We start from the raw sequence: 24,618 nt of genomic DNA on the forward strand, positions 1-24,618 counted from the left end.
TGGCATGCTGAATAATCCCAGATTTTCTGTTTTAATTTTCAATTGGCAGTAAATGCCAGTATTGACACATTATCAAATGACAATTTACTTCACCACTTGAATCATGAAACTGTTAACTTTGAAGTGCATTTTTAAAAGTATGGATTAAATCCAGTTACCTCAACTGAATAAATACCATGCCTCACATACAAGGTAGAGAGTTAGGTGTATCATTCACTGGACATCTCCGGAAAGCTTCACACGTTTCCCTGTAAAGGTCACTGCAGAGTGATAGGAAAATGAGATACTGGTTGATATTTTCCCATTTAACACAGGGGTCTGAGCCAATTTACTATTCCCCACTGCCTGGTGACTAACATTAATAAGTTCATTCTCTTGCCAGGAACTAAATCTTGGACTTTCTAGTCTGTGTAGAACAGTACCTCTTCAGGAAGTACATTCACTCACTGTGCGTTTGGGTGAGCTAGAGGAAATTTATTTCAAAACAATGTTAAATGGTCTAGACTGAGATGACGCTGCAATATCTGAATCCCAAGACAGCCTTCTGATTTCCAATAGCCACCGACCATTTTATATATTGCGATGAGCTGTTGGTTGTTGCACAGATCTGTTATGAAACAGGGAGAAATGTTTAAAATTTGTGAAGGAATGATTTCGGTACTCTCTTGAGTCTGACGAAAAGGCGAACAAAGAAGTCGACAAACTTCCACAAGAGATAAACTGACATTCGCTCGGTACTTAAACGTACATTTATTGTGAATAAATGATAGAAATCCACCTAGGAACCATAAGTGTCTTCACGGTCTCAGGGTATGCAGAACATTTTCGGCAAATGAATAAACACGAAAAAAGGCATTGGGATGATAAGATTAACGTCTTCAAAATTAAGTGAGATGAGCGTAATTTTGTAATTGATTATCTCAGAATATTTTCCGGTTTTATACAGAACATGGAGGTGCTGTCAGCTCTGTGAGAGATGACAGGGGCACCCTGTTGGTCTTCAAGCCTTTTGCTAGTCTTTTTTTTAAATTTGTAAACAGTGAGCGTGGACACGGGTGGACAGTACAGATCCCGGCCATGTTGGCTGAAATAGTCCCATCCAGTAGTTCTGTGAGACTGCCAATGCAGCCTCCAATGTGCCTGGTTGAAGGGGAGCCGAGAGTGAGTGCCTGTGCGCGTTACATGGGCTGAGGGAGGCTGCCGGGCTGCACCTCCTGTTGGCTGGCACCGACAATACCGTCGGCCTGGAAGCCCCGGGTAGGGCTTCAGCTGGTTTACCCACATAAATAAACAAGGCCATGTGGGGCAAGGTCACTGGGTACAGCAACGAGCGCATTGGGGAAAAATGAAACAGTTTGCCATCAGTTTACAGTAACATTTAACATTGTTGTTACTTGCTTTTTTTTACTTTACTCAGTCGGGGCGTGGCGACCGTGCTTTGGAGCCCATTTCAAGGAGGGGAGGGGGTGCGTTTATGCAGTTCTTAATTCTCACTCCACCTCCCATGCTTCTCTTTCGCGTTCCCTAATCCCGAAGCTGGCTGTAAACTGTTGAAACACAGCCACTCGGCACAGTGCAAATGTCAAACTGCCTCACATCTCCAAGGCAGCATCTCCTGGCTGGAAGTCGAACACTCCTTCCTTTGGAGAATTTGCTCTTGAGGTCTGCATTTCTGAACTTGTTTTCTTCTGTGTGTGTGTGTGCGCGCAGTACTAGAATGCAAACCTGAATGCCATTAATTAATAAGTGCGTGTGTCTTCGAGATGTGTACACAGTAATACCGTGAATATGGTGAACGCAAAGCGTGCACAATACCCTGTGCAACTGCGTGAAGTGTACACTGCTGCCTCCATATGTGTGGGAAATGTTTACTGAGTGCACAGTAATATGTGTGGTGTAACACTGCTTTTAGATGAAGTGCTCAGAGCAACAATGTACGCTTGTGCAACATGTGTTTAGTAACACGGTGGATGCGAACTGTGCCCATTTTTACTGAGTGTGCATGCTAATTTTACTCAGTAATATTATGTGTGAAATGTTCACAGTAATACTGGCAGAAAAATACCAGCCATGTGTGAGAATATGGAGTGTGCGTGGTGTCTGTACGTAGTGTGGAAAGACACTAATTCGTTATTCTCTGTAAATTCATTCTCATACGTCTTTATAACTGGGAATTGAAAGTCGGACTTCCAAACCTCCTTCCACACGCTGGTTAAACTAAAACAAAAGCTGGCAGGGTGTGACGAGTCTTCCTTCATTTCGCCGACTTCACAGTGCTGGTAACGGGACTAGTAGGCGGACGCTGGCCGGCCGTGTGTGGGTGTTTGAGGGGGACCCTGCCGTGTCCTCGCTCAGTCCCTGAACTCCTTAAGAGTTTGCTGAGCTGCCGGAGGCTGGGCGTATCTTTCTGATTCGGTGAGCTGGGCGGCCGGCTGATCTTTAACACAAGTGCTGTTGCGGGAACTAAACCTTCACTATTTTCGCAGCTGAGTCTGTCAGCGAGAGACGCAGGAGCGTTTTGAGTGACTTGCGCCGTCATCACTTGGAGCGATTCCCCACCTCTCTCTCATCCTGTGTAGACTTCCAACCCTGTTCCATTATACTGAAAGAGTTACGCCAATCTCCCTTCCCCTGTGAGAATACTCTTAATAGTGAACCTCAGCCACCCTAGAGTCAATTCATATCCATTTCTGAGTGTGGATCTGGAGACTGGAGAGCGACTAAGATCAGAGCGCTATCAATCCTGCTGAGGTTATTGAAATACTTCGCTTACCTTTACCGGAACTAATCGTCCTGTGTGTTAATATTGGTACTTTTCTACATAATACGAACGTGAGCAGAATGTTGTTTTGCAGCCTCGATCTACATACATAATGTTTAGGGTTAGTGCTTAACTTGTACATTAGGCTCATGTCTGTTACATAGATTTAATGCAGAGCTCTAACTGTCTTGTCTTTTCTTTCCTCTCGGCAGAGACTCGTTGTGTGCCTCCGCTGTGTGATCGCCTGTTGTCTGTGAGGACTCTTCCCCCCCCCCCCCCTCCCCTCTCTCTGTGGAGTCTGTGGAAAGCTTTTATTGGCTCGGGATTTTAGGAAATGGCAACGCCAGACATTGGAACAGGAACCGTGTTATCCGTAAGCAGCGAGAGGAAATCGGAGCTAAATGATTAGGATGCAAGTCGCTCAGATCTCCCAAAGTAACCAATTCCGCTAAGCGTAGGATTCCCTCCTCTTTTTTCTCCCCCCGCTATCCCTCCTCTCTCCGCACGCAGATTTTGGTAGAACCTCCGAGTGTCATGAGGAAGCACCGGGTCTTTCTCCTGCATATCCTGGCCGCAGTCATCGGGCTGTGCAAAGCGCACAGGAATGGTGAGTAACGGCCCTGCTCCTTCTACTCAGTGCGATGTCAGCAAGTGTGATTCCCTCCCCGGGACTCCCGAGCCCGTCACCGCCGGGGAGCAGCCAGTTAACATTAAGCACCTCCAACCAGGACGCCGGGGTCAGATCAGGTAGATCCAGCGAGATAGCAGGACAATGTTAGTCTTGGAGGGCAGCGGAGGACTGACAAGCGCAGGGAGCTCAGTGACACTGGGTGTAAAGCGGGGCAGCGTTCGTAAATTAAATGAAGTTGGACACTAGTCTGCCAAGGACCGTCTCCGCTCGGCGGGACGGTGGGGTGCGATCTGAACACTCACTACAACTCATTTAGAATAGCTTCGGTGTGAAAAGGGAGTGAGTCGGGTGCCCCTAAGAAATGTTTCGTTTGCTCAGAGAACAAACCAACAGTGCGGGGCGAGAGCGTCGTATCTCCCTCTAAGGCGAAAGGGCGACTGTACTGCATTTCGCTCAGTGCTTTGCTGTCTCTTTTAGGACGAGCCCCAGCTCTGGTCCAGGTCAAGTGAGCCACGACCCCAGTCCCACCGCTCCCTGTGTACGCGCTGGTCTTACTGAGCGCCAGCCTTTTCCCCTTTGCCACTAGTTGCTGCGGACCGCGGCGGCACAGAGGCGAGTGTCTCCTTTAAACTTAAACGGAGCAAATGTTCATCTCGTTGAAAGTGAGTGGGGAGCGGAGGGCTCCATACTGATGGGCATTGCCGGCGTTACAGTGGATAGGGCGAGGTATATATCCCTTCCCCTCCTGGTATGTGATGCCTATTTTAACGTGTAGAACCACGGATGTGAAGGGCCACGGCGGAGATCTGCGGAGGAAGACACACTGGCTCCGTCTTATCTCCACAGTACCCCAGACTTGGCCGGTTCATAAAACCGCTTGGCTGTACTTTTTAAGACCTGCCGCCTAACATATTAACCTTGTCTGGAGGCTAACAGCCTGTATCTCAGACTGATTTTTATTTATTAAGCTTAACTTGACCATGTGGAGGTGTCGCTGTATCCTCCCCGCCTCCTGACCGGGGTTGGTTTGAGATAGTACAGAGCAGCTTCCTTCTCCGCCGCTCCCCGTCATGGAAAACCACTGACATCTCCAAACTCAGCTGTCACTTCGCCTCCCTGCCTGAAAAGCAAAGGGGTGTGGGGGGGGGGGGGGGTGGACGTGCAATAAACTGGCCTACAATAGAAAGAAAATATTCAGACGTGCCTTAAAATAATGGATACGGGGAAGAAGAAAAGTACAGCGATGACATAAATCACAACATAGAAATTAAAAGTTCTCCCCCCCAAAAAAAGTTAATTGCAAAGTATCCGGTCTTGTATTCGTCGAATGCCAGGTCGTAATTATAAAACTGGAGCCCGAGAAAGGGAGGAGAATGGTCTGAAAATCATTCAGATGGAGAGACGGGGCCTCGGTAATAAAAAATTAAAATGTGTTCAGGATGAAGACGTGGAATATTAATTGAGAGAAGGAAGTTTAGGCTTGTGCTGGAGCGAGTGGCGCTCCACAAGTCACACACAGGGTACGGACGGCCCCGGCTGTTTTCTCGGCGTCGCAATCGCAGCGGTTTTCCGAGGGGCCAAGACCCAAGGTGTCCCTGGAAAGGATTAATTCAGGCCAAACTCCTTCATTCTGCGCTTCGTGCGCCAGTAATTTCACTTAATTTGGTTTGGAGGGGGTGGGGTGGGGAGAGAGAACCACTGGGCTCTTTTACCTGGCATGACCAATGTTGTTGAAGACAAGTGAACATGACTTACTGTCCTTCTTCAGATGGGAAGGGGCCGAAGGGAAATTGGGAAAGACAACCCTTCCTCAACCAGCACCATGCAGGGCGCTGCGGCGTTCGACTGGCGGGCGGGGGGTTCAAAGGAGACCGCTGTCCTAGAGCGAGTTGAATCTGTACAAAATGAGCAGGCAAAGGGCACAGGCCTTTTATTTAACACAAGGAGAGGGGCGATATTAAAAACCTTTCCACCCTGCGAATCTTCCTCCCCGCTCACTCCTTGCCTGGTCACTGACGTTATGTTAGAGTGAGCGGAGACTTCAGAAAATCAGGTCATTGGGAACCACACTTTGATCTGATGCAAATACGAATCCTTCAGGTGACGGCTGTGTGCTTGGAAAACCGAGGATCACAAAACCGTGGAAGTGAATTAGTTGGTGACTGATTTCAAAGTCTGATCAAGTATACCACAGAACGGGGTAAGATTCGAATAAAGGACTCTACAGATTGAAATAAAATTCTGACGAAGTATTATGGGTGATAGAGTAAGATTCTGACCAAGTACCTCATAGAATAGGGTAAGTCGCAGAGCCTGTAATTCTGAGCAAAACAGCTGTATCCATGTTGAGATAAAGATGTGCATTGTAAGTAAATCACCAGCATTGGTTTGGTTTGATTAAATGTGATCTTCCTTTGTAGATCGATGTGGGGTTACTATACAAATCACAAGTCCTGGGTACTTGAATTCTCCTGGATATCCAAACTCTTACTATCCGCGAGAGAGTTGCGCCTGGGTGATCCAAGCGCCCGAACCTTATCAGAGAATAATGATTAATTTCAATCCTCACTTTGACCTGGAGGACAGAGATTGCAAGTAAGTCACACAGGTTTCTAATTTATGTACAGTGACCTCTAGTGGTAACAAAATACATACCGGAGCTTGCTAAGTGGGAGAAGACAAATACTGCTTGCTGTATGAAAAAGGTCAATATTCCACTTCACAAATACCTGGGTACAGAATGTCAGATATTTTAAAATACCTTTTATGTCGGCTGTATTTACTGCGAGTTTCTATTTATAACAACCACTCGAGAATCAATGAAGAATGTTGCAGTTTCAGAAATCGGGATTCATTCATGGTTGAAAGCAATCAGACAATGAGGCGAAAAGATTTCCCAAGGAGGCAATAGAAATGAATATTGTGTCATTGTGCTTGTAACTCAAATAATGAGAACACAATTCTGGTAAAGCCTCATGCGACAATTGATCATCATAAGCTTTACATATTATTACCTATGCAATGTGAAGCGAATAATTGTTCTCACTTTGTCAATTAGATGGTATTAAAGCTATAGAGTTTATTGAAATTTAAAATAAACGATCAGAATCCCTAAGATTAACCTTTATGTAAAATATTACAACAAAGAAACAATACATTTCATCAATAAAGACAAAATGTTTGAATCCATTTCCTAGTTTATATTAATAATTCTGACACTAATTATTTAGAAAAATGTCATTATATAATAATACTTAAATATGTTGCATTGAGAATAAGTGGCATTCAAAGAAGTTTTCAAGCCTTGTCATGTACAGTTACATTCTAATCAGTAGCACCAGCTGAGGATCCAGCGAGTTGTGGCAGACTCTGTTTTATGCAATACCACAGTACAGGTTATAAGTAGCATTTTGACAGTTTATGCTTTTAAATTTGAATGGTGTTTAATGCATCTTTTATATCTTCAATTCAGAATGGAGCACTTCAAAGCTAGAAACACAGAGATCAGATTTTGTGTTTTGCTATCATTTTCTACATAAATGACTGTTGTCTGAGATGTTTTGAATTTAGTCATTTTGTTATTCATTCTTTATTTTGGTCCTTTATTGCTGTACTGTTTATTGATACAATCTACATTGTTATGTTCCATAGGCCTCTCTGCTTTCATTGTGGGTTGTGATTTGTATGAACTCCAACTGTATTTCAAACTATAGACTAATTGACTAAAGCTTTCTTCATTCATATTAATAATTTAAAATAAGTTCAAAGTTAAAGCTGTTAATTTAGTATTGCATTTAGATACTTTCTGCAATATTTATTCTGGCTGCAATTTTCCAATTCATTAGAATAGAACATCAAGACAAAGCTGGGTACCTGACTAATTTATAACAATAAGACTTTACAGAATTATTTCTCGCATGTCTTTAAAGGGAGTCTACCAATGTCAGAGCAATATTTTCCAACTGAAAAGCCTTTAAGAAAATTTAGTTCAATTGATTTTCTTGCTCTTGATCGTATGTTTCATATTGCTGATAGAAGGAATTATATATTTTTCATAAAATATACTGTAATGTCAGAAAGCAAATCAGAAAATTATTACTGGAGTACTGTTCATACTGTGCACTGCCAAAGGAACTGACTGAAATGAGAAATACTGGCTCTGAAAAAAGATTAAAGTAATATCCTGCAGGACTTGGCTGTTGATTTTGGTTACCTAATTAAAACAAGTGTGGTATTTAATTTGAGCATAGGAGGATTGCTAGAAGTCAAAGCCACATGGAAATTCTTTGTTTCGCTGAATTTGGGAGCAGTTCAGGTTATACCCATACTCTAATGGCATTCCTTAGTGTGCTTACACATGGGAAATACCTCGTGCAAATTAAAATATATATATTAAAAGCAACACATAATAACTGAAATCTGCTGTATATGTCATTTTCATAGGGTGAGTGGGTTAGTGTTTTATTTTATTTGGAGTTAGTAAATTTTATATCAAAACTTGAAAAAGTCTGTGGGAAATAAAACATGTTACATGGGATTGCGAATCTGATCAGGAAAAACTTTTAAAATATACCAATTGGAACATCAGCTGATACACAGTCATCGAGTCATACAGCACAGAAACAGGCCCTGTAGCCTAACGGGTCCATGCCAACCAAGATTCCCATGTAAGCTAGTCCCATTTGCCCATGTTTGTTCTATATCCCTCTAAACCTTTCCTATCCATGTATCTGTCCAAGTGTCTTTTAAATGTTGTTAATGTTCCTGCCTCAAGCACTTCCTCTGGCAGTTCATTCTATATACAGACCACCGTCTGGGTGAAAAAGTTGCTCCTCAGGTTCCTATTAAATCGTTCCCCCCTCACCCTAAACCTCTGTCCTCTAGTTCTTAATTCCCCTACCCTGAGAAAAAGACTGTGTGCATTGACCCTATCTATGCCCCTCAAGATTTTAAACACCTCTATAAAATGACCCTTCATTCTCCTACACTCCAATGAATAAAGTCCCAGTCTGCTCAACCTCTCTCTATAACTCAGTCCCTCGAGTCCCGGTAACATCGTCGTAAATCTCCTCTGCACTCTTTCCAGCTTAAACACCTGATACATTTGGTAAGTTTAGATTGTATTTTTGTGGGTCAAGTTTAGGAGTTTTAAAACCCTCCTGACCAGAAGTACATAATTGTTGGGACTGAGATGGTTGGAATATTTCGCTCTGTACATAAAGATAAAACACAGGTTAGTACCAGCCTGGGTTTAGGGAGCCTTAAGTGCACAGATAAGCTTCATAGGGAGCACTGATAAACTTCCTGTTGCTTATCTGGCTGCAGCCATCCAGTCCATTAGGGCATTTATTTTGCCTCCAGGGATATTTGGACTTAAATGAGAAAAATCTCCTGCACCCCACCCCTCCAGGACCAAATGCCCCTCAAAGTGCCAGAAATAATTTAAGTTGGCTGGTCAATCATCAGTAGTGTCCTGGTGTATTATAGACTCAGCTCTGGTTACTGCTACAGAACTGACACAATTTCTGCATTCCTTTGTGAGGCAGAAGGCAGTTTAATGTCGAAGTACTTGTTAAGCTCCGCAGGAAGATTACCTTCGAGTTGGTCATAAAACAACTAACAAGGCAAGCTTCCAGCTTGCTCTGCTGAGAGTATAGGAATTGATTGTTAACACCATTACCCTGTATTCAAAGCAAAAGTCCTTTGGCATGTTCATACCATTCACAAAATATAGAAAGATAGCATTCAACATGTTAAATTTGTTGAGGTCCCACAACAATTATTTGTGTTTTTGCAACCCAATCATAATAGGTACTGAACCTTCGATATTTTACCATACCTAATGCCCATCTTTCAGATATTATTTCTCAGTAGCTATTTTTATCAAATTTGGTTTTGATACATCGGATAACTGCTTTCAGTAATAGAGAAGATCCTGAGGTGAATATCTTACTGAGTGCCATCCACCTTTATGTCCTGGATACGCCAAGCTTACTCAGCACTAACTGGGAACCTACCTCCACTAATGATAAGCTTTCTTGAAGTGATGAACTTACCTTGTGGTTGACTCCCCCCCCCCCCCCCCCCCCCCGCCTCTTCTGAATTGTTGACTGACAGGAAAATGAAGACCAGAGCCCTCCTTTCTCCCATAAATCCCTCTTGCAAATTGATCCTGAAACCCATAAATAGAGTGAAAATATGCTTAAGCTACTTGCTTTGAAGAACTCACCCAGAATATTTTGGAACTCCAAGTGTGCTTGTATGAGGATATATTTAAGACAGAGGAAGTTCTGAACATAAGAGCAGGAGTGCCAGCTGTGGTCGATAGTTCTGAAAGAAACCACCAACATGCAGATGCTCGTAAGTTCTGGGCTTATGTAGACTGTCTAGAACAAGCTGAGTGACAGATGCCAGAACATCTGTCACTCTGCTTTGTTGCTGAGGCCCAGACAGTTACAGCCTGAGCAAGCTGGTATTCCCCAGCACTATGCCAGGGAATCTGCCTCTGAGATCCTTTGCTCGGGCAGACCTACCATACGATTGGAACCCTCATTCATTTAAATGGAGATTCCTAATTTGGGGATGAGGAAGAAAAAGTTAGGTCAAAATATATATTTTTAATTTATTTTTTAAATTGTTTACAATGATTTCTATTTTTTTACCTTATTTATAGCAATTTTAATTGGTTTTAAAGGTAAGAAAAATTTTAAATCTGCTAAAATTGCCTCTCAGCCTTCTTCAGAGATGAAGGTCAACGGGTGTAATCTCAATAGTACTGCAGGCTTGCTTCTCTGTCCTGCTCCAAGCGGTTTTGAGTCAGTTCACTTGGCCCTCTTGTCTCCAGCCCAAATAAGTGTGGGCAGGCAGGGGGCAGCGGTGGTGGTGGTTGAGGGGGAATTCAGCCCAATATCTTCACTGGAACATTTCACTCTGCTGTTTGACAAACCTTTGGGAAGGGGTGTCACTGAAAGAAATAGTAAGAGAGGCCTAGCAAATAAATATTGTGGAGAGTTTACCTGAACAACTTAACCTTATTATTTAAGGTACCTAGTATTTCTGATCGAGCATATAACAAGTTTTGGGTAATCTGAGCCACTGACATTGTTGCTGAATCCACTTTGATTCAGAATCAATTCTAATTCATGCTCCATGGAATGTAATGAGAGATTCTACAGATATTCAACTACTTTTCCAGATTTTGCTGTGGAATTAGAAGGTCATGTACATTTTCAGATGTAGTTTCCCAATTCCCAGGCACTTTGTTCTAAATTCAATAATTCATAGTTATGGAAGCCAGTGAAATTAGAATTGGAATTGGAATTGGTTTATTATTGTCACGTACTGAGGCACAGTGAAAAACTTGTCTTGCATATCGATCATACAGATCAATTCATTTTACACAGTGCATTGAGGCAGTACAAGGTAAAACAATACAGAATGCAGAGTAAAGTGTCACAGCTACAGAGAAAGTGCAGTGCAGGTAGACAATAAGGTACAAGGTCATAACGAGGTAGATTGTGAGGTCCATTTTATCATACCAGAGAACCATTCAATAGGCTTATAATGGTGGGATGGAAGCTGTCCTTGAGCCTGGTGGCACATGCTTTCTGGCTTTTGTATCTTCTACCCGATGGGAGAGGGGAGAAGAGAGAATATCCATCATAATCAAAGACACCACCACCCACCCGGGATTTGCTGCTTAAAACTTGTATTAATTTCATAATAATGGGATCTTAAGCTTTGTTCGTAGAGTCATAAAGTAACACAACATAAAAACAAACCCTTATGCCCACTGAGACTGTGCCAAACATCAAGCACCCATTTACACTTATTCCATTTTATTCTCCCCACATTCCCATCAACTCTGCCCAGATTCCACTATTCACCTACACACTAGGGAGAATTTATAGTCACCACTTCACCTGTTCTAATCCACCAAGAGCAAACCTGCAGTTCGGGTGCATGTGGAATAATTTATGTATTTACAAACATTGTCTAGAGATCAGTTTCAGACCAATGCCAATTCTGATGTGTGTAGATCTAATCCTCTTGCTAGACCCAAGCCCCAAACCTCTCCTGCTGTTGCAATTGTTGAATCGTTCAGTTCCAATACTACAACTATCAGTCCATCTTTCATTTCTAATTCCTATTGTTTAGTTTTAAAAAAAATCTTAATTTTTAGGAATTATTAGTGCATGTAATTCATGTAGTGATCACTAATGAGAGCACATAACACATTCAACCAACCCTCTCCCATTAAAAATATCAATCAAGATTATATAACATTGGTCTAAACCACATGACTTACACAGGCCCTGCCATTTTATACAAATTTCCTTTGACTTTTGTAGTGAATGTACTGAATATTGGCTGTTTTAAGGCTGTAGCACTTTAAGAACAGCTTCCTGGATCGCAAAATTGTTCATTGTGGAATTGCCAAAAGCAGCCTGTCTCTGTGGAAGTAAACCAAAGCAAGAAAATGTGTTCCTGATGCTGTCAGCTTTTCTTGAATAACTTGCCGTTAGGTTGTATTACTATTTTTCTGGTATCTTATGAAGAAATATAGTCATGGTGTGAGGAGTGCTGAAACTACAACATTTATTCTCTGTGTCTGAATCTGAATACTAAATCCCGAGTGTGATCCCTGCCAATTGAGATAACACATTGTTATGGGCCAAGAGGTATGGAGCTGTGTGATTCAGTTGAGATTGCACAGATAGAACAAATAAAGTCACCTAAACCAGTGAAATTGCAGACGAGTAATTTGTCTGAAGAACAGAGGCATGGAGAGAAGAGTTTACAGTATATACCGAGCTGCATGGAGCAGATAAACCAGAGCAGACAAAAGTAAAGATATTATTGTATCTCATTGGTCACAAGGGAAGAGAATTGTACCATATCATAAAGCCCCAAAGTGAACCCTGGAGAATGTATTAGGTGCATAACAAGCATATTGCAGCCTGACTGGAAGTAAAACTGTTGATGGTTCTTTACATGCAGCCAAGAGCAGGGGACATTTCTTTCTTAATGGAGATAAGACTCTAAGCAGATAATTGAAGTTTCATTGATTTGAAGGGCATGCCCATCAAAGATCAAGTTGTTTGTGGAATCTAGAAGACAGAGGGAATGAAAGGGTTAACCCCAGAAATGTGCACACAGACATCCAAAGCTGTGGAGCTGTCCAAAGTCAGGCTAGAATCGTTGAAAGGCCAACAGCAGGAAATACGTGCAGTGAAGCAGGGCAGAAAAGAGAACGTACTGCCAAGATCATTAAAGTGTTGCAAGCATTGTGGATGACAACATGAATGGCTGAAAAAAAAGGATTTTTCTGTGTGTGGGAATAAATATGTCTGATGTGGATTGGAAAATTGTTTCTAGAGGTTGTGCACGATGTAAAGACCATCAAATGTCCATGGAGTGGATGAGCTGAACCATGTGGGAATAGAGACAGGGTTAGATTCAGAGCACCAGGTAAACCCAAAACCTCTCCTCCTGTTGCACTTGTTGAATCTTTCAATGTACTTATACCAAGGTTTTGGTGCAAGAGTAACCAGCAATATTTCAACTTGTTATGTCCTCCTAAATCAAGCCACCAATAGTGAGGCAGTGCAGTTGAAACCAATGAGTCATGTGCTATCAATGTACAGCAAAGCTACACTGAAGCTAGTTGGAAGACACTCTGAGAAGATAGTGAGCCCAAAGAATCAAGGTAGATAAGAGTTGGATTTCATTGTAATAGACCTGAAAGACGGCATGCCTATACTTTGAAGGATATAGTGTTACAGTTTCTGCTGATACAGATACCCCATCACTAAATCATGAAGGTTGGTTCATGTAGCAGTCTACTTATGCAGTTCACAAATGAATATCCAGTTGGCTTTCATGGAACTGTTTGATGAAGTTGAAGGTCTCTGTGGGGTAAAGGCCACAGCAGATGACATGATGGCTTTTGAAGAAAAGGAAGCATTGGAAAAGGAAGAGTTAGACCATGTGTGAAATCCGAGAGTTCTGATGAGTGGATGCAGGGAGAAGCAAATGAAGTTGAAGATGCAAAAACTGAAGCCCAAATTGAAGGAAGTCTCCTTCATGGGACACTTGAATACCAAAGACTGTCTGAAACTTGTTCCAGCCAAAACCAAGGCAGTCAAGGAGATAGTAACCTGAATGGATTTTCTGGGGTACAGAATCTTTTGGGTTAACAATCTGAGCAAGTTCAGGTTCCATCTGGGTGAGATGTGTGGGACAGTCAGACAGCTGACTAAGAAAGATGTGGAATTGTGTTGGCTTGGCATTTATGCATGATGTCTAAAAGATCAAGGAGATAATCATGCCAGGACCTGTGATACGATACTTTGATGATAAGAAGGAGTTCACACTATAGGCAGGTGCCTTAGAAAATGGCCTTTGAGGGAGGATCACCCAGTCACATACACAAGCAAGTCTGACAGATGTGAAGATGCATTGTACGTAAATTGAGAGGGAGCTACTTCACCATTTGGTTACTTTTGCCAATATATATTTGGGAAATCTGTACATGGGCACAGTCATCACAATCCACTTGAGCTCCTCCATAGAGGATGTAGATGTGTCATGTAAAGAGTTGGTACTGTTCATGCCAAGACATGCATGTAGTTAACATGCTCAGCTAAGTCTATCTCAAGGGCACAAAAGATTCTGAAGATACTGAGTTTGAGGTAGTCAGTGTGGCAAGACATATTACATTCCCTCAGACGCTAGTGCAGGAGACTGAGGAGAACACGGGATGAAGTGATAGAAGGAGGCTCAGCCAGACCCATACTTCTATCTAAGCAATGAGTGGCTGCTTAAGGTGATCTGGTCTCCAGAGGCAAAGGGATAATTATTTCCAAGCTACAAAGGAATGAGATGATCATACTTTTTCATGCCTCCCATCTGAAGTAAACGGTTGCCTCTCTGGAGGAAAAGGAAATACCTACTGGTCAGAAATAAATGGGCATATCTTCATTAAAAAAAAAGACAGATCCTCATCAAGTCCCAGACAGACCTGTGCAAAAGTCAGTTCAGGGCTGTCTCAAGTAGGCAGATGAAGAGAACAACCACTAATCTATGTCTATTCACAAACTTAAAGGATATTTTGCCAGATGTGACATACCTGAGGTGCTGAACAGGTCTAATAATTCTCAGTTCACAGCAGACAACTTGCTGACGTTCTGAAAATTTGATCACCAGACATCACCTCACTTTCCAGGGATTAGTGGGAAGACAGAGAAAGCAGCCAATGAACTGCTGAAGGAGGCTTAGTTATCAAAGTCAGACTCCGTCTTTGAACATCTCAAATTTGCCCAATGGTCTAATCCAAGGAGTGATAGGCTTAGAGTCAGTACGGCATTTTCTTCCAGAGAGGCAGACAGGGACATGGCAGAAGCCAATGGTACTTGACACACTCACTATGTTGCAGATCATAAGAGGTCATGGCAGGGGGAGATGACCTATATTCAAGGAACAGACATCATCTCAGGAATACCACCAGAGGCTTTTTTGAAAGGAATAGGTAAAGAGATATCAAAAGGATACACAACTGACCTCAATGAGTGAAGCAACACTGCCTGACAATAGGCCTGAAATAACTACAAACCATTAGGACTAGACTAGGAAAGATGGTATCCAGGTCACTTTCTGTCAAAGTAAAACTCATAGAAACTGTACAGTTACTTTGGATTTTATCTTATTTTGTTTTGGCTTTCATTATTAAAGGAGGAATATAACATATGTGTCAGGTGTAATATAAGGTGTTAACAATCATAGCCGTTTGAAAGCTATTTCACTTTATGGATTGTGTCATGCGAGTGATTGCTTTTAGGAGCATTGTTTAGTATAGAACTTTCCACAACTTGTCTGCCTCTATGGAAGAAAATGCTTTCCTGACTCTAAGCTTATCTTGTATTTAATAAAAAATCCCTTGTTGTTAGCTTGAATTACCAATAAATCACAAAGAAGTTAGCATCTAGCGCAGTAAGCGGTTAGAAGGGCAAATGGCATATTGGCCTTTTTTTGCAAGAGGAATGAAGTTTAGAAATAGGAAAATATTGTTAGAGTTATGAGGATACTGGTGAGGCCACATCTAGAGCAATGTGCATAGTTTTCACCCCCTTATTTAAGAAAGGATGTACTGGCAGTGGAGACAGTCCAAAAGAGATTCACAAGGCTAATTCCTGGGATGAGGGAGTTGTCCTGTAAGGCTAAAGAAATTGGATCTATATTCTTTGAAGATTAGAAGATCCTAAGAGAGCATAACAGGGTAGCTGTCAAGATGTTTCCACCAGTGGGAGAATTTCAAATGGGGGATATAGTTACAAGATTAAGGATGGGTCATTTAAAACTGAGATGTGTAGGAACTTCTCGAAGGGGTCATGAATCTCTGAAATTGTTTACACTGGAGGTTTGTGGAGGCTTGATCATTGGGGTTGGGGTGGAATTTAAAATGAAGTAGATATATTTTTGAAAGATCAAGGGATTGAGCGCTATGTGGATCTGGTGGAAAAGAGGAGATGAGGCCTGAGACAGATCAGCCATGATCATATTGAATGATGGGGGAAGCTTGAGGGGCCGAGTGGCTTACTCCTGCCCTTATTTTCTAATGTATTCCCTTCTTATGTTCTTATTTTTCTAGCATCTTACATAGATTTTCTGAGGCAACTATGATATGTATCTTTCAGTGGAACAGCAGGTAGAGTTGATGCCTCCCAGCTCCAGCAACGCAGGTTCAGTCCAGTCCTCCAGTGCTGGCTGTGTGGAGTTTGCACATTCTCCCAGTGACTGCCTGGATTTCCCCTTGGTGCTCCAATTTCCTCCCACATTTTAAAGATGTACTGGATGGTAGGTTAATTGTACTGGATGATAAGTTAATTGGCCTTTGTAAATTACCCCTAGTCTCGATAGGTGGTTTGAGAATCAGGATAGTAGGAGGGAGAACGGGTTGTAGGGAAATTGGTGGGGGAATGCAGTTGGTTACATTGAGGAAAGCTTGCATTGACTCAAAAAGCTAAATGGGCTCCTTCTATGTCATAAGAATATATCATATTGTGATATCTATTAGCATGGAGCAAGGCAGCAGTGGATACCTACACGTACTGTTACAATTGGGATCAAATGTCTTCAGTAAGGGAGCGATAAAGTTAAAAAATGTCAAGACAGGAATTCATGGAAGAACTCAATCCACATTCAGGGAACCGGTGAAAGGGTCAGAGCAACTGAATGTATTTTAAAATTTATATCAAGACAGTGAACGTCCTTCAGCAACTGAAGTCGGTCATGCCAAGTAAACTATTTTTAGTTCAAAGCAATTTGCCCCCAGTTTTGTAAGTATTAAAAATTTTTGACATTAATAATCATTTTCCTTACTGAAATGCTTATTTCTGTCTGAATCATTGAGTTACTGGAGAACCTGCTGAATGGAACAGCTTAAGCCAAAGACAAATAGTAGCAGAGGATACCTCAATGCGCTATTACAATTAGAATCAAATCCTCAGTGAGGAAGCGAAGAAATAAAGCTAAATTCACCTCAGTAGAAGAACCAAGTGTTACATTCCCTATTCTCCTTCTATTTGTCAAATGTCTTTTAAGTCATGTATGTTCACCCACAAAACCCACTGTATGATGGTCTGTCCTGGAGAAGGGAGCACAGAAGTAGTCAAAAGTAGATGGCAATCTATAGGGATGCACTTGGTGCAGGAGTGAGGCCAGGAAAATGTCCAGAAAGCTTTGCATTGAATAAAGATAGAAACACTGACGGTGATCTGTACTGTGATAATTGGGGCGAGGTGACTGAAAGCTTGAGTAAAAATGTGGGTTTTGAAAAGGGTTTTTAAGAAGTGAGGAGTAAATTGGAGTGACATTGATTTTGAGCAAGAGATCCGGAGAGAAGGGGTTGAGAGATCCTGAAGGTTCTGATACCAACACTGAGACAGAGGAAGGGTCTACAAAAGACCTGATTTGGAGGATAATGAACGTGTTGGGTTCTAAGGCTGTAGATACAATGTCATTTGGTCTTAGAGAATTTGAACGCTGAAGATCTGAAGTATAATGGAAAAGGCATAATTTTGGAAATGTAAAATAGAAACTGAAAATGCCAGAAGATGACAGGTCAGCCAACCTCTGTGAAGAGTTAACTGGCATGCTGTCTGTTTCCAAAATGTTCAGTGTTTTTTCTTTAAACTTAACATGCTGGGAACACGGAACTTCATGGGTCAGCAAGGATGGGATGTTGGGGGAGTGAGATATAGTGCTGTTCAGTGCATAATAACAGGTGGAGTTTGTAGAGAATGAAGGATGGAAGGTCAGAAAGAATAACTTTAAATTGAATCTAATGCGGTAAATATTTCAGTGGGGGTGAAAGTGGGGCAGGGGTCAGGATCGGGGTAATGGAGAGGTGCAAAATGGTTATTTTGGTGATATATAGGATGCGGGTTTGAAGATCAGCTCTGAGTCAAACAGAAGGCAATGGTTTTGGCTTTTTTTTAGCCTGGTAAGCACAAGGGAGCAGGATGGAAACAGTTTAAAATGAATAGAATTTGTGGCAAGGATCAAAAGTGATGGCTTCAGAATTTCCATCATTCAAATGGAATTTCTTTTGTTCATCCACAATATGACGTCAGAAAGATATTCTGACAGTGAAGAGATCTGTGGAACTGGCAAGGAAGTATAGTTCTGATCTAAATCTGGAGTGCAGCTTTGGAGACATTCCTGAAGAGATCGTATTGCACTGCTGGGGCTTGACTGCATTGTCAAACATTGCTTTGTGTGTGCATGTAAGTTTACACGTACATTGCTCCTTCATAGTGATGGGCATAGCATTTGTTTACATGTAACAGTATAAATTTGATTCTTCTAATTGCAAACCATTTTTGTGGTCACTAACTAGTAATGTGATTTAGCCTCAACGTCAAAAGTATAAACGGAGCTACTGAAATTAATTTACTGAACTGACATTAGATTCAGCACCATTACCATGCAAATCCAATGTAGATTTAGAATACTGCGTGGGGTAATAGAGTCATTAACCTGTAATGTTTCACTGGCAAGTGAATATGTTAATTCAGCTCCTTTCACAGTCAGGTTCAATGGCTCCTCTATGCCAGTTCCTTGAACAATATCGGTAAATACTTAAAGTGTGCTTTACAAATAACACGTATCTTGAAATTACACCATTGAATATTAACATATAATAATTCATATTTTGCTCTCCTTAACACTGCATTGTCTGCATTGTCAAACATTGCTTTGTGTGTGCATGTAAGTTTACACGTGTATTGCTCCCTGTATGGCACGGTAGCGTAGCGGTTAGCGTAACGCTATTACAGTGCCAGTGACCCAAGTTCAATTCCAGCCGCTGTCTGGAAGGAGTTTGTACATTCTCCCCATGGCTGCGTGGGTTTCCTCTGGGTGCTCTAGTTTCCTCCCACATTCCAAAGGCGTACGGGTTAGGAAGTTGTGGGCATGCTATGTTGGCGCCAGAAGTGTGGCGACACCTGCAGGCTGCCCCCCAGAATATGCTACACAAAAAGATGCATTTCACTGTGTGTTTTGATGTACATGTGACTAATAAAGATACCTTATGTTTGAAATAGATGAGTTAAGTCAACCTATAAACTAAAAGCAACAAGATTTTCAGTCAATTGTGTGCTGGTATCACATGGAATGACTGAGACCAATAATTTCTACTTATTGTAAGGATGGCTTAGGATTATTTGTGTTTAAATAATTATGTTTTATTTCCCAAAATATTTAACAGTAATGGTTTATGACTTGCAGGATATCACTATATCAATGTATTCATAAGAATAACAATTGAATTTAAAACGAAAACCTCTACAGATATGTTACAACTGATAACTCATGACAAAGGCTAATATATAGGCTATAAAGGTTTACTAAGGACAGGGTCCTTCCAGCAAAGACTAACTCTAGCTTTATAGCCTTTGCTAATTGAGTTCAGCTATAAATCATATGAAACTGCTACAGTTAGCATTCTTATGATTTGCCTGGCATGTTGGCCCCTTGAAAGCAAACTAATGCATGACTGCACATCCTTCAAGGGAATCGTCCTTGTTCACAAAGTTTAGGTGCTCTATTTAGAAAATGACACTGTTGATTCCTTGAACAAATTTAGGCAAAACTAATGCTCAGAGCTGATCTTGAGGATCTATCAGATTCATTGGATTAGGAAAAGATGTTTGTTCACCACGTTAAATAAATAATAGAGAAGGTCACCTTGATATTATACAAAAAAATTAACCAAATGCACCAACAAAGCAACTTTTTCTTAACGTAATACCATTGATAGGCCTGATTCATCTTATTTAGAGCCAGACCTTTCAGGAGGTTTCAAAAGTTACACTGTTAAGACTTTTGTTAATTACATCTTCCTCTCTACATGGACCCTTCTTTTTCTAATCATAATTGTCAAGATAGATGGATACTTTAATGAAAATATAAAGTGCTAAACATACTCAACAGGTCAGGCAGTATCTGTGGAGAACAACAGAGTTAGTGTTTCATCAGAAAGAACAGACCTTTCTGATGAAAAGTTATCAAAGAAAAACGTTAACTCTGTTTCTCTCTCCACAGATGCTGCTTGACTTGTTGAGTACTGCATTTTTGTTTACATTTCACATTTCCAACATCTGCAGTTTTTTTTGTTATTCAATTACATGGATGTTTTCCCTATCTCTTCCATTGTCTTAAAACAAAGAAACATCTGATACATAATTTCAACAACTTGAACATTTAGCAACACCTCAACAAGTTGAATTTATATTGAGCTTTAACCCATTCAGGACTGACATCAGTCACAGAACTGTTTTCAAGCAAAATTTGTTAGCGAGCTACAATAGGCCACTTTAAGGTAGATGGCCAGTATTATAAATGGGAAAAGAGAGGTTCAGAATTTTACAGAGTGAATTCCAGCAAGCTGGCAGTTGGCAACCGGGGCCATAGCCACTGGTGGTAGAGTGATTAAAAACAGGGATGCCAAACAGGTTAGAAATTGAAGGATATTACAGAGAGAGTGGGGGTAATGCCATGGAGGATTTTGAAAACAGGGTTGAGAATTTTAGAACTGGGGAGTTACTTTGTAGGTTGGAATTACAGGGATGATGAGTGAACAAGGACATGATGCAAATTAGGATACAAGAGTTTTTAATGAGCTCAGGTTTCTAATATCCGCTGAGGTACAGTTGACAAGAAACATGCTTAACAAGGATGAAGTTGGTTATCTGTTGATATTTTGGCTGATTTGGAGACGTTACCTTGAATAACCCAGTTCAGAATCCATTCAGCATTGTAGAACAAGCAGTTTACTGTCTAATACACTAGTTGGCTAACGTTTATTCCCAATTAAAATTTGTTTAAAACTGCTTGAATTGTCAGAGAGATGGATAGAAATTACCTTTAAGTAGATTATGTGATCAAAGTATAATTGGGACTAATGCATTAATAAATCTTCTAGGACTGCTAATTAATTTAACCATTTATAATAAGCCGATGATTAGCTTCATGAGATCATGTGGAATGTGAGGAATTAACTAACACAAAAATCATGAACAGGAGAACTGTGACAAGCCATTTACTTCTATAGAAACATTGGTCCCACATAACAAAGCAAACCAACAGAGAGGATATAACCACGATAGTATTGAGAAGAATGATAAATAACATAATTTTCCCTGGATATTTTGACATTTCCAGTCCTACGGGTGTTATTGCTCCTCATCAGGTCAATAATAAGCATTTTGAGCACCAGTAATGGCTATAATGTGTACCAAGTGTGAGGTTAGAGGTCTTCCAGAGAGACTGCACAATGGGTTGGAGAAACTCGGCATGAACAGAACAACGTAAATCTTGCAAAAGTACAAAATATACATCACTTACAAAACCATTCAAGAACTTCATTTACAAATGGACTAGCTAACTGATTCTTAGCTGGTGAATCTTCTGTGTTTTGATCCATTATTTTGATCCATTATTTTGCTTTACTTGCTTCTCAGTTTTGCTCTAGGTAAACATATGTATTGTTGGTCATAGAACGTTTGATATTTGCCAGCGGTAGATGTACAGGAGAATATCACCAACATATTATGTTCCAACAAAGATATTCCCTTACCTTGTAGAATATGGAAGAAGAGGTCAATCAGCTTCAATGTATATGAACCAAAAACCTGCACAACCACTATGTAATTCAATAGTGTTGTAGCATTGCATTTCTATTCATGAGGAAAGATTCATAAAATCCTTGGTCATTTAGGTTCTGCAAGTGTATCTTTGTAGGGAGTACAGTGAGAACCCTGTTTATGCCACACTTCCAGGGAAGCTGGTGGAGATGTAAGAGCAACTCTCAGAAAGTGCCTGGAAGAGGTGGGATTTTGAGTGGCCTCTGGAACTTGTTGTGCTTAAATTTGTGTTAATGATTCATTAATACCTACAAAGTTCTGGAAGATAATTGTGAAAAAAGTGATAGGTGCCTGCTACTACTGATATAGCGGTGCTAGTTATACACAAAGTTTATAATTTGGCATCACTGACTCTGACATTGCTGTGGAAGGCTTTTGGAAAAGAACTGTAGATTAAACGGGAATCATTGGTCTTCTAGCTAGTGGAAGCATAGTGCCATTTCCACATTGTGCAATACCTGAGTTAGAACAGGTAGAAATTTCAAACATTGTCCTCATGAAGGAGGAACTGACTGATTGCTGTCTGTTATATATTTACTGTTTGTGTAGTGAGATAGCCTTCTTCAGTCTCTGATTGTTGCATTTTGAAAGCTGTTTGCAATGTAGTCGATTGCATGTCACTGAACATTTTAACAAACAAAAACGTTTCTTGTAAAAGCTGGCATCAAACTACCATGTTCGTCTACCTCTAGTCTCAGTGCTGGAACTTGGCTGACTTTCAAGTTTCCTCAGACTTTAATTATCAGTTGAATTGGCTCTTAATGACATTGACGATAATCATTACTGCAAGCTATCAACCTGCACAGCAAATGCAAACAGCTGGTAATTCTATCCAAACACCATCACACATAAGAACATCCAACTCTAAACATTTCCATGTTTTCATGTATTAAAATCTGTCGAAGTATTCCTCTGATCCTCCAATTTCACCAGTATTCTGGTAAAAGGCTACAAATATTGAGGGGAAAGGAAAAGACTTTCTGGGCAAGGGATAGGCGACTGTAGAAAGAATAAAGAGGTATTTGAAGTTCATGAACTTGTTTGCGATTCAGTGAAAAGTATCAAAATCTATAGGCGCTGTGTGCTGAATAATGTTAAAACACATCACTTGAAGCATTGGCAATACCATGGTTTATTTTTACCAGTTTTTCAGTGTGCTTCAAGGAGTTTTATTTATAAGAGACAGGCAAAATCCCCATTGACATTCAGTAGCATGATCATCACTGAATTCTCCATCAGTAACATCCTGGGTATGCAGTGACTAGTTACTTAAATACTGTGGCTACAGGAGCAGGTCAGAATCTGAGTATGCTGTGGTAAGTGATTCACCTCCTAGCTGCCCAAAGACAGTCTGTAGACAGTAGCTGATCAGGATGAATAGTGCAGCTATAGTGCTCGGGTTTTGCCCGATTTGCTTTGTTATAATGAATTTCACAATCACCTCTTTCACAAGTAGTTAGCTGGAGTACTTTCCACTTGACTGCATGAATACAGCTGTAACAAACCTCCAGAGGCTCACAATCATTCCAAATAGATAATCCATTTGATTAGTGTTCCTCCACCACCTTAAAGATTCTGCCCTTCCACCACTGCATATCATGGCTGCAATGTGCACTATCCTTTTTACTCACCAAGCTTTCTTTGACAGAATCTCTCAAATTTGCAAACTCCATTGTCTAGGACTAGGGCAGCAGACAGCAGAATAACAGCTTGACACCAGCCATATCTGATGCATCCAGCATCCCTTCATTCCTTTCTATGGGGTCATAACCTTCACTAAAAGAGTAAGTAATAAAGATAATTCATCGAAGTTTTTTTTTAATAAGCCTACATAAGTTGAATGAATGTATTAGAGCCCAGAACAGTACAGAACAGGAACAGGCCCTTTGGCCCACAATGTTGTGCCAAACTAATCAAGCTTTTTTTTTATTTTGTAAGTTTTATTATACATTAATGACTTACATGGTTTTTACCTGTTTTTAAAGACCCTGATGATCAGAAACATTTAGAAACAGTGGAAAAGGCCTTCAGACAGCACAACTGTCTAATCATCAGAGTGGTCTGGAGACGGGGTCTTAGTTGTCACATCCCAGTCAATACCTGTGGACCTCTCTGCCTCCAGGAACAACCACAGCAGTGAGGTCAGCAGGACACTGACTGCTGCATAGTCAGGGAAGAGAAGTGTGACCACGAACATCAGGCCATTGAGTAGCATAGGCCGGGTCTGCCAATCCAGCCCACGAGGACAGGTGACTGACAGCTTTTTCAGAGAGGTAGCTTTTAAGGAGAATAATAGAAAAGGGAAGTTTCCTGCAAATCCAATTAAAAATCATATATAGAGACAAATCAGGGAAAATGATAGGAAAACAATATCATAATGGTTACCTTTTTAGAACATTAAACCTTTTTGCTGCTGACCTATATTAACCCCTGATCCACCAACAACTTGAATTTAAAATTCTCATCCTTATGTTTAAATCACTCTGTGACCTCATCCCTTTATATTACAATAACCTTCTTCAGTTCCATAAGTCTCGAAGGACTCCTTGCTTCTTTCAACTTCTGATCCCCTGCATGTCCCTGACTGCCTACCAGTGGCAGCTGTGCCAATAGCTGTTTAGGTCCTAATCTCTGGAATTCACTTAACCAAGTGTTTTGCACCTAACAGGCAAAGTTTGAACAGCTGTCCTAATATGTCTGTATGTGGCTTGTTGTCAAAATTTTTTCCTGATAATGATTCTGTGGCATCCCTTGGGACATTGCATATATTAAAATTACTATATCAATTTAAGTTGTTGTTCCTGTTGACTGAACAAAGGTAACACACAGGAGTGAAGTGTAAGGACTTCAAGTATTCCTAGGTGAAGAAGTTATATTTCCATCAGTGGAACATGATATTATGTGCTAAAATGAATATTTAAATGTAGAAGTGACAGTGTCTGAAGCCGATCACATGAGTTGTGAACTATAGTAGGTCTTTTAAGCCGTGTATGCAAGGAATATGGTTGGAACAATGGGAC

General features: G+C 40.9%; 1 protein-coding gene across 5 annotated transcripts in view; it reads left to right on the forward strand.

Moving 5' to 3' along the window:
* Positions 1 to 1,531: 1,531 nt before the first annotated feature.
* Positions 1,532 to 24,618, forward strand: part of nrp1a (neuropilin 1a) — a 163,493-nt gene continuing 140,406 nt past the window's right edge. For 3 of the 5 annotated variants that reach the window (XM_052015683.1, XM_052015688.1, XM_052015687.1), the window contains exons 1-3: positions 2,570 to 2,751; positions 2,974 to 3,368; positions 5,813 to 5,987. In XM_052015683.1, the coding sequence (XP_051871643.1) occupies positions 3,296 to 3,368; positions 5,813 to 5,987 (248 nt within the window). In that variant the 5' untranslated portion in view covers positions 2,570 to 2,751; positions 2,974 to 3,295. Of the gene's footprint in view, positions 1,663 to 2,569; positions 2,883 to 2,973; positions 3,369 to 5,812; positions 5,988 to 24,618 lie in introns of those variants that run through there. The other 2 variants (XM_052015684.1, XM_052015686.1) reach the window with 2 other exon arrangements.

The sequence above is a fragment of the Pristis pectinata genome, chromosome 5 (assembly GCF_009764475.1).
Source record: "Pristis pectinata isolate sPriPec2 chromosome 5, sPriPec2.1.pri, whole genome shotgun sequence".
Lineage (NCBI taxonomy): Eukaryota > Metazoa > Chordata > Chondrichthyes > Rhinopristiformes > Pristidae > Pristis > Pristis pectinata.